At 40.5% G+C, this 14524-nt stretch overlaps 1 protein-coding gene across 4 annotated transcripts in view; it reads right to left on the bottom strand.

Annotated features, from left to right (window-relative positions):
* Positions 1–14524, bottom strand: part of CAPZB (capping actin protein of muscle Z-line subunit beta) — a 161104-nt gene that overhangs the window by 37523 nt on the left and 109057 nt on the right. For all 4 annotated transcript variants that reach the window (XM_056795691.1, XM_056795690.1, XM_056795688.1 and 1 more), the window contains exons 3-4: positions 12628–12749; positions 1451–1564 (exon numbers count right to left, since the gene is read on the bottom strand). In XM_056795691.1, the coding sequence (XP_056651669.1) occupies positions 1451–1564; positions 12628–12749 (236 nt within the window). The remainder of the gene's footprint in view (positions 1–1450; positions 1565–12627; positions 12750–14524) is intronic.

Here is a 14524-nt window from a genome sequence, read left to right as displayed (position 1 = left end):
GAAGAGCTGCCTTGAATAGAGAAAAATTTGACAAATTACCAATGATTACGCATATAAGGAAATACACCATGGTCAAAGCCTATCAGAGACAGAATCTGAATTCAGGTCTTTATGACTTGGCAGAGGCAAGGCCTCTACTCACACCATCTGCCTCTCATTAACGAAGCTAGCTCTTTCTTAAGACTCTTTTCAATACTGTGACTCCACTGCTGGGGATACTGCCTCCTTGGGTGTGGATCACAATTGCTCTAGGCCTTAAGAGGATGGTCACAAGTCCCTGGGACCCAAGAAGTCATTCTGGGGAGGAGAACCCTTTGCAGGTCAAAATTTTATTCTGAGTTAATGATTTTTGATGGAACTCTGCCTAAAATATATTCCATTTATCTACCTTTGCAAACAGCATATGCCTGGGTCATGATGCTTCTAAATCGTTATTCTAACCCTCAATTATTAGGCACTGAAATTATTTTTGAAAACCCTGTGCATCCTTTATTGATTCCCTTAAGGATCACCAGGGGGCACATTTTTCAGTATCTGGTATATAAAATGCTTTTAATATGATTATTCTGGTTCTTTAAAAGTCACAAGCCACCAGCTCTCAGGTGCTGATCTTTGACAGTACCACTAACTAATAAGAGTCAACAGGCCAGGGGAAGGTTTGACTGATGAATTAAAGGTACATGGGTTGTTCCATTGGGTACACGTACACACACACACACACACACACACACACACACACACACACACACACACACACCCCCCAAGCATATAACTATTTTCACCACTCGGAGGCCTTTTTCAGCTGCTTTCTAAGGAAGAGTTTTAGATGGTTTTGTTTTCTATGAAGTCCAAACTTCAGGAAAAGAAGATGTTACTAATTTTACCTTATTTCTTTGTGCTCTTACCCATTCTTTTATAGCACAGTAAGTATTAGGAAGGGGGTAGGAGAGCGGAAGGAAGAAAGGAATGGAGGAAAGAAGAAAAGAGGAAGATAAAAAAGAACAATATTGTACAAAGTCTCCTTTATGGGCTCAAGGCTGTTGGAGCCCTAATGAATACAGTACTGCACACCTGTCAAATCTCTCAATTAAGAGGGCTGGGAGAGGTCACATTGTACAAGGCTTGCTCAAATACTGTATCAGTTATGTGGTCTGAGAGAAGCGACCATTTCCTCCCCCCTGCCTCAGGACATTATAACAAAGCTTAATGAGATGAATAATGAAATAAACTTCAATTTATATGGTAGTTTCTCCCAAGGAGCATATAGTGCCTTGCTCCCAAGGAGCTATTTTAAGTTGGTTACATTGCCATACATCTTATGCCTATAATTAAGTCTCATTGAGGTCAAATTGATTAAGGAAAACTGGCAAGAGATAGCCTAGCTTCTCATTCCCAAGTCTGATTTGCCCACATCCCAAGCCCTGGCTCTGGGAGGATCTAACCAACTTACAGGTCTCGGTACTGGTCAAAGGCATTGTTGGCTTCTACCTCCAGCTTACGTAGGCGAGCGGATGGCATGGCCCCATCTTCCAATGGTGGGTCATACCTGTTGCTCCAAGGTGACCTGCAGGGAGAGGAACAAAAAGACAACCTCACATCAATGAGTCTTTGCTGGAAGCAAAACCTTAGAACAGTAGACCCAAGACTTGAGCTGATGATATTTCAGGAAGTATGCTATTACTAATAGCTAAATAACTGTGGGGATTGTGGCAACAAATAACCCTTGTGGGAAATTCTCTGATAATTTACACAACCCAGACACTTGAAACACATGTTTATGGAATTTTCTTCCACTAAGTTTCTCTTGATTTGGTGACAACTTTAAGAGACCAGGCCACACAAAGATTGGTTATAAGAACTGAGGATTGAGGTTACTTTAACCAGGAGAGAACATTGGGGGCAGACAGGGGGGTGACCGGAGAGAGGATCCATGTATTTTTGAAGGGCTGTCATGTGGCAGAGGGATTAGGCTCATTCTCTTTGGTCTCAGCGAGAACAAAGGGTACAAGAAACAAAGATGCAGAATTCAGCTTCATATAAGGACAAATTCCCAAAGATGAGAGTCATTCAAAACCAATGGACTGCCTTCCTTGGACAAACACAACAAGTTCTTGACTGGCAAATGTTCCAGCAAAGTGTAGATAATCATATCACTGGCCAGGGATGTTGTGAAAGGGATTTTAAAGTCAGATATAAATTGGAACTGATGTTCTACAAGGATCTTTTCAACAATGAGATTTGGTAATAAATGGTAACCTTTATTTTTTTTGCTATCCATGTGGGAGTTAATATAATACAGATTCCCTCATGCATAATCTAAATGTGCTCTGAAGCATTCTAATTGGTTAGATGACCTAAGTTGGCAGTAGATGGATAGACTCGGGGTGGAGTGGGGTGGGGGTGGGTGTTAGGTGAAGAGGCAGTTTGGCCTTTCTCAAAGCAAAGGATTAGGCAGTGTCTAAACAACTCTATTACTAGGTTAGCAATCTGTAACTTATTCAGTGTGGGGACATTGCAGACCATCCGGCTCCACTGAAGACTAAAACTTGTACATAGTATGAACAACAATGTGCATCAGTCATGAGAGTCTGCAATGTGCTCTTTAGACAACATTTCATTTGAGCTTAACAATTATTTCATGAGGTAGACTTTGCACGATTACACAACTACATTACATGTCAAAGACATGATTTGGTTTTAGGTCATCAGGGCCCCAGATTCAGCATTCTGTCAAATGCTTTAATGCACAGTTGTAGAAAATTGCTAAGACAAAACATTGCTCTGTAGCCAAGCTGGTGATGAATGTGTTCAAACTCAAGTAAAGTGGTCCTGGGAGGAGATATATGGTCCAATACTGGGCCATGTTGCCCTCCAAGCCTTTCTTACATAGTAGGATCTGTTGAAGCTTGCACTCCACTGGCATGGGAATAAGAACCCAAGGTCACTTCTAAGCCATAATGAGACATCAGAGTGGAACTTTAATAGGTTATTATAATCATTATTATCATCCTCTAATTAATCAAGGCCTATTCTACTGCCTCTTCATGGTATGGAGATGACTTTAGTTTTCTAAAGTCTATGTCATCACCACAAGTTGTGACAAAGTTCTGCTAAGTTGGAAAGACTCTGGGTATGCTCTAGAAAAGGACTGTCCAAAGACAAGCTTAGATCCCTACAAGCCTCATCCCTAGATGGTTGGCTACCATAAGATGACTTTTCTTTGGCCAGAGCAATGTATGAGCTCTTTATTGAAGCACAGAGGAATCTCTGGCCCATATAAAGACAGAAGGATGAAGATATACTGACATAATCATGGATGATAGAGGCTGCTTCTGTTGGCCATTCCAATGGTCCCTGGCCCTCTGAATGCCAGGCATATAAAATCTGAAGTAATGAAAACCAGCTTAACACAAATACTAGCTGGGATACTTTTTCCCCTTTAAATGCATTTTGCCACATCAGGAAAACATTTAATCACAGAGAGAGGCTTGAAAGAGGGCTGCAAGCTGAAAACCTACTCATTAATATTTGCAGGTGGGATTCAGCGGGTTGGGTTTTTAGAGAAAGGAATAGTATTTAAAAAAATGAAGTGGGGGGGGGGGCAAAGAAGAGATGTGGGGAGGGATAGTGCAGAGACCATATAAGAAAAGAGCCATTTACCCTCCCTCAGGTTTCAAAATCTTAGCATTCCCATGGTATGACACACTACTCTCATTTCCTCTGTGTATAACAAAATTTCAAACAACACTGGATTTCTAAATGTCCTGGATTTCTGTTTTAAGCTTTTTTAAAAACACCACCACCACCACCATCTTCTAGTCCTCTGAGTCTATCAATTTCCATTGTGCTTCACAAATAAAAAACCTTTGCCTCATTAGCCAATGGCTATCCACTGAATACATTTTCACATCCAAATTTAAGCTTAAAGGTAAATAAGCTGGATTTCAAACTTTCCCTGAATTTACCAGCAATGGAGGATAGGAGTAGTGATGGAAGAGTTAACCATATTTGGCATTTAGGCAGGTGAGAGCAGGGCTCTTTGGGCGGCAGCCCCCACAGCTTGACCAAAAGCAGCTGGGCCCTTTGGAACTTATTACTTACAAGGCGATCATTTTCTCCACTTACCGCAATGCTGGTTCAGAGTTTGCAAAAATCAAAGCAAAACAGAAGAATGTGAAGGAAGGCTCCCCACCTCCCCCCTGGCTAACCAGCTGTAGGTTTTACACTCCAGTTGGTGGGTAGGGTATACACCAAAGAAATCAGAGGAGAGAGCTACAGAAGAAAGCACAAGAAACACCCTACCTCCCAAAGTACAAGCAAAGTACTTAGGTCAATCTCTAGCCCTCCTACTTGTTCAACTGAAGTTATCATACTTCAGATCAATTCAACTCAACTGTCACTTAATTAAGTGCCTACTATGTCCCAAGCACTGGGCTAGATGCTGAAGGACATAAAAATACAAAGAGTTCCTGCCTTTAAATAATTAAAAATCCATTTCTGATCCCAGTATGTGTAAGAGGACTAAGATAAAGTTTGGGAATTCTAAAAAGTACATTGGAAATTGATAAAAGGGTGAAAGGGGGCCTATTGAGAAAGAGGTAAGGCAATCTGGTTTAAGTGTAATTACAAGGACCTTAACTGGGATCAGAAGACCTGAGCAGGAGTTCCAGCTTGGACATAACCTATGTGGAGAATCCTCACTTCTTTTGGAGTCTTATTTCTCATCTATAAAAGAGAAATTATAATCTTTTACATATCCCACCCTCTACCAATGGTTATGGGGGGAGTGCTTTAAAAGATTTTTGTCTTTTAAGACTTTGTATTCTTTAGAATACAGTTACGAATTTCTTGTAGAAATCATTCTCAACTCTACCAACCCAAACATTAAGGAGGCAGAAATGGGTGGAGAACAGAAAACAGAACAAATCTACACATGAGTGCAATTAATTTGAAAAAGCATCAAAGGCAGATGTTCCCAGTGGGGGCTGCAGCTGAGAGAAGGAAATGGAAGAGACAATCCTTATGTCCCACTGGAAGCCCTCAGGAGACATCCTGGAATTCTATGTTAGTGACCCCTGCAATGGACCTGGAGAGAGAGGGGGCAAATGTTTCCTCTGTTGTGAGTGATATTTAAAAACCAAACCAAAGAAAGATCATCTCTTTCCCCTTAATTTCAGAAGAGAAACAGCAACAGGATAGGTTGTCCCAACAATGACCTGCAATCAAGCAAGTAATGGTGGTGCAGTGAAGCGTATGTAGAGAGCATAGCTCATTTCTGAAGATAATTAGCGGTGGGACTGAAGCTGATGAACTTCTCTGGCCTCTACTCTATAAACTGCTAAAATTTGTAGAGTGCTTTACAGATATTAATTCATTTGATCCACACAACAGGCCTAGATATAGATTCTATATTACAGAAGAAGAAACTGAATAAGAGAAAGGTTAAGTGAGTTTGTCCAAAGTCACAGATCTAATGTCTGATACAGAATGTGAGCCAGGCTCCAGACCCAGAACTCTAGCCACCAGATCTGGGAAGGGAGTGTGCCCTAGAAGATTCTTGGGACCTCCTCCGACCAAAAACATCTCTTCTCACCATAGGTAGGGCTGAGCTCTACTTGCTAATCTGCCAGATACATCCTTTGTGAACTCCTTAGTATAAACACAAATCTGCCATTTTCCTTGTATTCCTACAAGGATCTAGGAATCACTTAAAATGTCTATAAAATTGAAATGAATGGGTGGTACCCCCAAAAAGCAACTGACTACAACTGTGTCCTCTTGAGTAGGAGATCCTGCTAGGTCCTTTTTATTGTAAATGTTGAAAAATAAAATGTCAGAATTAGAAAGGGATTTAATCCTAAAGTCAAAGAGCTTTTGGCCATTAATAGTTAATAACAATAATTAGAAGCCAGAATTTACACAGCACATTAAGGTTTGCAAAGTTTATAAATATTATCTCATTTGCTCTTCACAACAGTGCTCAGAGGTAGGTGCTATTATTGTCTGCATTTCTGCATAGAGGTGAAACAAACAGAGGCTACATGACTTGCCCCAGCATCACACATACTAGGAAGCATCTGAGACTACATTTAAACTCAGGTCTTCCTGAGTTCTCTGGGCCCAGTGATCTATCCACTGCACCAACTATCATTTAGCTCTATTTTACAGGTAAGGAAACAAAGCCCCGAGGAGGGAAATGGCTCATGGTCAAACAACTAGAAAGAGGCAGGGCCAGACCTTGAGTTGGTTCTCCAGATTTGTAGCACAGTGTTCTATCCATTCTATTGTAATTCTCCCTTCTGATTCCTGAAGCAGACAAGTAAACTGAGTGAGTTTCCTAACAAGGTTTTGTTTAAAAGAGGTTTGATCAGACAGAGATGATCTGATCTCTTTTATAGACAGCTGGCCTAGAATTTTAAAGAAGCCTATGACTTACATTTCTCCTGGCTTAGAGACTGGGACATTTCAAGCCTATATTCCTGGAGCCAGGTGTAATTGTAGCTGGAAAAAAAATACTAGCCCAAATATTTTTAGTGGAAGGGCCACTCTGCACACATTTAAGAGCTTAAATGGAGGCTGCTTGAAATAAGACAGATGGAAAAGAGCACTTAGATTTCAAAAGTCAAGCTTTTCATTTCCTTCTTGAGAAAGCTTTTTGTTTCAGCTAACAGGTCTCAAACAGTGTTGTTGGCAACAGCCATCCCATAAGGATTCCATTTAAGCAAACTATCAAACACAGTTAGGATGGAAATGTGTGGAGAAAGTCAAAAGGCCTTGGAGTCTTTTCATCGAACCTCAGAGCTAGCAAGGGTCACCTCACCAGCCCATCACTAAACCACAGGAGTAAAAATGTCAAGGCAGCTGATATCCTTCTCTCCCATGACTTCTCCTTCCTCTCAACTATCTCCAAAGGATCAGCTGGCCTCTCTAGCACCATCCCTTTATTTAATTTAAACTTGATTCCTGAAAAGGAAAATGAATTATTATTCAAAGTCATATGTCTGACAATTGTCAGAGATGGAGTCTAAACCTAGGCCTCTTGCTTCCCAGTTTGAGGACTTTTCCTCCCTCCGCTTATATTCTTATATCATGGCAGGGACATCTGGGAGCTCTCAGTTTTGTGGGGTCAACAATGGCAAGGCAGAGAGCATTGTCTTTTAATTCCTCTCCAACCTGCACTCATTGGGCTCAATTCCCTAGAGCCTGGATGCCCTCTGTCTCTCCTTTGAGGTCCGAGGGCATGGATGGCATCACTTAAAGGGATCATGGTACTGACCTTTCAGAGGGATATTCAGAAAGCTCCCAGAATGCTGGAAACCCCAGCCTGGGGCCAAGAGCACAAAAAGAACCAGGAGAAGAAAAGCTGGGGAAATCAGATTCCACCTCACAGGAAATCCAAGAATGGCAGAATTCACCAAGACTTGGTGGCTTCTATGTGATCTGTATAGGGTCATGTACCTAATGTCTGCTACAGAATGTGAACAGGTCTTCCTCTGCTTTTCTGGAAAGACTGTCAGAGCTAGAGCAGCCTTAGACCTTAGGTACCTTAGAAAAGAGAATGTCAGAGCTGGGAGGGGCTTTGGAACACAGAGTATCAGAGCTGGGAGGACCCTAACAGTACAGGATGGCCAAGCTAAGAGGGTTTTATAGCGTTTAGTTCAACCCTATCTTTTGACAGATGAAACAAAGCCAACAAAAAGAGATGTCTTTACAATCATATTGTAGACAAATTATGACTTGACTAGGTTCTCCAGACCATTAGATAATCCCTAAAGTCCTTTTTTATTCTAAATAGTCAGTGGTTCTAAGGGTCTGGCTATCCCTGTCTGCCCCTCCACTTTCTCTCTTCTATGCCTTAGGGCACAGTCATGATGGCATTACACCCAGTGAGCCCTGATTACTGACCCTGAGGGCTGAAAAAGTTCAAATGCTCACACAATAGTAAGTGAGGGTAAGATCTAATTACTGATAGTAGGAAACTTAGGCCCAGTCACACAAAGTGTGACACCTAAGGTCACCTGGAGCTCTCTAGTGGGCATCCTACCATTCTGATACTCCCCTTACAAACGGAGTGTACATGTCTTGACTCTTTTCAATACCTACCAGTCTAGGCCAACCCACTGCCTACTTTCCTAAAGGAAGGAAACCAAACATAAGAACAACAATAACTAGGTATGAGTTGGAATTAATTTCTTGGCTCTAACCTGCTGGAAGACTTTGAACCTGCCACAAACTCCCTGGGGCCCTTCTAAAATGAGGGTGTGGACACCACTAGGACACAAAGGACTGCCTGGGCTTTAGAGTCCCCATTCTGAAGGGCTTTGTTTTGCAGATCAGTTTCCTCACAGTATCACTTCTAAGGTAACTACTACAATTTTATAGATGAGGAAACAAGTTCAGAGCACACAGCAAACATGGAATTAAAGCCAACTCTTTTCATGATAACATTGTTTCCCACAGGAGTGGAGAGACCTCTGATATCCTGATGGTGTCAGGATGAAGAAAGCAGACCACTAGAAACATGAAATACTTAATCTCTGGGTGAGAGGGCAGGAGATCCTAGGGAGCTCAGCTGGAGGTTGGTGAGATGGTAACAATCCTCAAACACCTCAGCAATGATAGACAGATGGCAGAGATGCACAGATGTAGCTCTCTCTGACCTGTGGGCGGGACATTATAGCACAGTTCAATGGCATTAAATAGTACACAGCAAATCCAGAGTGATGTCACACATGCTCAGGTGGCTTTCTGGGAATATCAGCTTCCCATCTCTTAATGAAACCCTGGGTCTATGCCATTCTCATTAGAGCTGAACCAGGGCATCAGGCTCAGGAGAAAGCAAACTGCTGAAAAGTAGTCATTTCTTGCAATGGTCTAGTAACTAGGAATTAATTGTGCTAAGAGCTCAGTTATGATCATGGAAGTATTGAGAGAAGGGTTGTCTTGACATGGGCACATTTTGTTTGGGAGACCTGAAGCAATTACTTTGATTCACATCTATATGTAAATTCTGGCTAGGGTAAAGAATTGGGAAATTTGGCTTTGAAATTAAAAAAAAAAATCTTTTATAATATCCACTACTGTTCAATGAAGTTAGTGAGACTTTAATGTGAGCTTTTGAGAACATGTATGTGTGCAGATGGGGGAAAACATGTACTACTTGCAAGTAAGAAATGGGTATTTCTGCAAATTAGAGAAACAGAGAGAAAAGACCTATTCATGTGCATACACACAAAAAAATGTATCAGGGTTTTAAAAAGCAATGGTATTCATATAAATGTCCATTTTATTCTGCTCAAAAAAGTCCCAAATCGAAACTAATGAAAATAAACAGCCCCATAGCTGTTTCACAACTCCTATAGTTGATAAGCATTTGTTTAAGAGCCTGGGATAAAAAGGCAGGCAAAAGACTGTCCCTGACTTCAAGGAACTCATAACTGAATGGGGGAGATGATAGGCAAACTAATGTGTACAAACAAGCTATAGATGCAATAAATAGGAGAATCAACAGAGAAAAGGCCCAAATCAAGAAGGTTTGGGGTAGGGTTTCTGACGAAGGGAGAATTTTAGAGAACACTCCAGGCACAGATGCTGCAACCTGAGGAAATTCTCAGAGGTCAGTAGAAAGTAGGCAATGAGGAAAAGAAATTATCACTCTTTGTGGATGATATGATGATATACTTAAGAGAATTCTAGGAAATAAACTAAAAAAGCTAGTTGAAATAATAACTTTAGCAAAGTTGTAGATAGAAAATAAAACCACATAAGTCATTGGCATTTCTATATATCTCCAACAAAAATCAGCAGCAAGAGTTAGAAAAACTCCATTTAAAATCACTCTAGACAATATAAAATAGACAAACACAGGAATTTTATGAGCAAATTACAAAACACTTTTCACACAAATAAAAGTAGATCTAAACAATTGGAAAAATATTAATTGATCATGGGAAGGCCGAGCTAATATAATAAAAATGACAATCCTACCCTAAATTAATTTACTTATTCAGTATCAAATCTATCAAACTACCAAAAACTATTTTATAGAACTAGAAAAAAACTAAATTAAAAAATGTGAAGGATGGTGGCCTAACAGTACCAGATCTTAAACTGTACTATAAAGCAGTGGTCATCGAAGGGTGGATCAATGAAATAGACATGAGGTAAATTACCTCAGCAAATTACCTCAGTGTTTCATATGTGAACTGGAACTACCTCCAGGAATTGATGCAGAGTGAAAGGAGCAGAACCAGGAGAACATTATACACAGAGACTGATACACTGTGGCACAAATTGAATGGAATGGATTTCTCTAATAGCAGCAATGCAATGCAAAGGACAATTCTGGGGGACTTATATGAGATGAGAAAGAACACTATCCACATCCAAAGAAAGAACTGTGGGAGTAGAAACACTGAAGAAAAACAACTGCTTGACCACATGGGATGATGGGGATATGACTGGGGATGTAGACCAGTGGAACTGCATGTCAGGTACAGATAGGGAGAGGGGAGAGAAAGAATATGAATCTTGTAACCATGGAAAAATATTTTAAATTAACTAAATAAAATTTTCCAAAAAAAAAAGGGGGGGGCATTTAAGTACCAAAAAAAAAATCCAGTGTTTCATAAACTCAAAGTTCCCAGCTTTTGGGATAAGAACTCTCACTATCTGACAAAAACTGCTCAGAAAATTGGAAAATGTTATGGCAAAAATTAGGTTTAGATCAGTATCTCACACCCTATACCAAGATAAAGTCCAAATGGGCATGTGATTTAAACATAAAGAGTGATATTATAAGTAAATTGGGCAAACATAAAATAGTTTACCTATCAGAATTATGGAGAAGGGAAGGATTTAAGACCAAACAAGAGATAGAGAATATTATAAGATATAAAACAAACAATTTTGATTATACTAAATTACAATTTTTTTGTACAAACAAAACCAATACAACCAAGATTAGAAGGGAAGCAACAAACTGGGAAAATTTTTTGAGAAAAAATTTCTCTGATAAAGGTCTAATTTCTCAAATATATAAAGAACTAAGTCAAATTTATGAGAAACCAAGTCATTCCCCAATTGATAAATGGCCAAAGGATATGAATAGGCAGTTTTCAGATGAAGAAATCAAAGCTATCAATAATCATATGGAAAAATGTTCTAAAACCCATCTTGAGAGATGCAAATTAAGACAACTCTGAGGAACCACCTTATATCTAACAGATTGGTCAATACAACAGTAAAGGAAAATAATAAATGTTGGAGGGGATGTGGAAAAACTGGGACACAAATGCATTGTTGGTGGAGTTGTGATGACCCAACCATTTTGGAAGGCCACTTAGAATTATGCCCAAAGGTCCTTAAAAGAATGTATACCTTTGATCCAGCAATACCACTACTAGGTCTGTATCCCAAAGAGATTTAAAAAAAAAAAAGGAAAGGACTGTTTGTACAAAAATATTTATAGTTGCATTTTTTGAGGTGGCAAAGAATTGGAAACTAAAGGGATGTCCTTCCATTGGGGAATGGATGGACAAATTGTGGTATATGATGGTGACAGAATACTATTGTTCTAAAAGACCTATGTGAACTGATGCAGAATGAAATAAGCAGAAACTGGAGAATATTATACACAGTAACTGAAATATTGTGGGATGATCAAATGTGATAGACTTTGCTACTAACAGCAACACAATGATCCAGGATAATTTTGAGGGACTTTTGAAAAAAGAATGCTAACCACCTCCATAGAAAGAACTATTGGAGTTGAAATGCAGATGAAAACATACAATTTCTCACTTATTTATTTGGGTATATGATTTGGTGTTTTGGTTTTATAAGATTACTCTCTTACAAAAATGAAAAATATGTAAATATATTTTGAGTGATAATACATGTATAACTCAGTGGAATTGCTTATCAACTCTGGGAGGAGGGAGAGAAGAGAGGGAGACAACATGAATCATGTAACTTTGGAAAACTTATGTATAAATTTGTTATTTTTTTTTTTATTTAAACCCATATCAATACAGTGTATTGGTTCCAAGACAGAAGACTGGTAAGGGCTAGGCAATGGGGGTGAAGTGACTTGCCCAAGGTCACACACATTCAGAGCCAGGCTTAGAGAGGGGAGGGTCCTAGTTTCAAATCAGACACTTCCCAGCTGAGCGGTCCTGGGCAAGTCACTTCACCCCCAATGCTTAGGCCTTACTGCTCTTTTAAGAATCAATACTGTGTATTGGTTCTAAGACAGAAGGTAAGGGTTTAGAAAAAAAAGAAAAGAAAGATTTCTCATAATCATTATGAATTGGAAATAAGGAAACTTAGTGGGTTGAGAAACAAAGGTCCTGGGATCTTATTGGGCAGCTCTCCTTCCATGACCCCAGATTGCTGCCTTCCTCTCTTGGCTTGTTTCTTCTTCCAAAGAGAGAGTGTTACACTAGATGATCCCTTGGTGTTCTCTTGCAATCCCATAAACAGATGAGAAAACTGAGGATCAGGAAGGTTAAATACCATTTAAGAGTTAACCTTGATGAGCCCCAATTTCCCACAGACTTGTTGTGGGGTCAACTGCTCAAAGTTTGACATTGCCCAGGTTGACTGAATTTTTGGGCAGGAGCTCACCTATATGAATCTCCATCTCTGTTGTAGTCACATAAAAGGTAATCCTTTCCCACCACCTTATCTCTGGCAATTTTCAAGGGCTGATCGACAGAGGATAGAAGATCTTCACACAGGCTGGGGACCTGCGAGGTAGAAAGGGAAGAGAAAGGGTTAAAAATGACACATTATCACTTTGAGGATGGCAAGTGGCCACATTGTGTCAAGTGAATGAAAATCTGGTTTCTTGATATTTTGCCCAAACTACAGGACTGGTCTTTTTTCCCCACAAATGTATCTTTGACATTAGCCATGTTCTTTCTATAAAGAAATTTAGAGGAGTCATAGCCTTTCCTCAAAAATAAGCTCAATTTTTAGAAGTTACTAGTGCAGCCTAGTAAAAATGAAGCACGTACTGTATATCTCTGCAGGTGGTACGCTGAAGTATGAGAACACTTCAAATATAAAGTAATCAAAAAGGGTGGCTAAAAGAATAAACTGATCATCCCTGCTTGAGAACTCCCACAGGCTCATGGCCTGGGTGGAGCCATACTTTGTAGGCAGCTCACTGGCTAAAAAGATCACACATATCTGCGACACAGGTAGTGTTTAATGGTTCCTTAATTCTAGCTGCTCTCTTCTTCCCTTACTCCAAGGGTGACTCACTGGTGGGATGGCTATATAGGAACCCCATTTCTGCTTGTGGCAGAGGCAGAAAGGCAAGCATGGCCAGAAGGAAAGAGCTTGGCTTGGATCCAAGAGACCAGGGTTTTCATCCCAGCTCTAATGCATTTCAGCTATGTGATTCAATGCAAGTCACCTCACCTTGGTGAGTGAAGAATACATCTCTTACTATTTGCTGCTTTAGGGAAAGTGGGACCTTTGGAAGAATGCCAGCTGTGGGTTTGGCATTAATGCCTTCTCCTACAACGCCTAAGCCCAGAGTGCTCCTCTGCAGCTGCCACTCAACTGGAGATGGGGAGAGGTGTTACTGTCAACCTGGCCAGGTCAGCAGATAAGCAAGCAGCTTTATGTAAAATGGAGAATGCCCTCCTCTCCAAAACGTGTGTGTGTGGTACTATAGAAAGAGCCGAACCCTAATTCTAATCCTGAAAGCTCCCATCCCACTCCCTGGGCCTTAATTTTGACATCTATCAAATGAAGGGGTTGGAACAGTGACCCTCTATAGCTATGCTGGTGAACCTGTGGCATGCATGCCTCCAAATGATGGAGGGGGCTCCTTCATTTTCCCTCATCACAGCCCCTGAGTAAAATTTTCACATCATCCCTCCCCTCTGCCCAGTAGTGCAATGTGAACACTTCCTCCCATTTGGGGTAATGTGGGGGGCTCACAGGCAGTCTAAGGGTGCAGTTTGGGAATGCTGTTTCTAAAAAGTTTGCCATCACTGCTCTACAGCTTCCTTAGGTCTAACATCTAGTTTTGCAGAAGGTCAAAGTGCTTTGGAAAGTAGACAACCCTTCTCCCATCCCCCTAACCTCTATGGAAGCTCTCTTCTCTTAAAATGGATTTTTTTTGCACTTAATCTTTCTTTTCACTTCCATGTCCTCATCTTATGATTTCTTGAAAGCAGGGTTAGGGTTCTATGTACCTCTAGATCTTCAAGGTCCAATATATTACCATCCATATAGTAAGAGCTTAATTAAAGGCCTGTGGAATTAAAATCCATATTGTCTGCCTCCCAAGGGTAGCACATGGAATTTGTAGGTTAGTGTCTGTCAAGCAATGATGTCCTGGGCAGGGAGGGAAGGAGAAGAGGGAGGTTGCCTACTGGTACCTAGGCTCATCTCTCACAAGCAGAGTGGATTCAATCCTATCAAAGCAAGGACACAATGCAGGAGGTGGCATGTGATACTCAACAATGACTGGGCTTGCTGCCCAGTCTAGAGATGGAATTCATCA

The sequence above is a fragment of the Monodelphis domestica genome, chromosome 4 (assembly GCF_027887165.1).
Source record: "Monodelphis domestica isolate mMonDom1 chromosome 4, mMonDom1.pri, whole genome shotgun sequence".
In the NCBI taxonomy this organism is placed as follows: Eukaryota; Metazoa; Chordata; class Mammalia; order Didelphimorphia; family Didelphidae; genus Monodelphis; species Monodelphis domestica.
The sequence above is the reverse complement of the archived record's forward strand: the minus strand, read 5'-3'. Positions and strand labels throughout refer to the sequence as shown.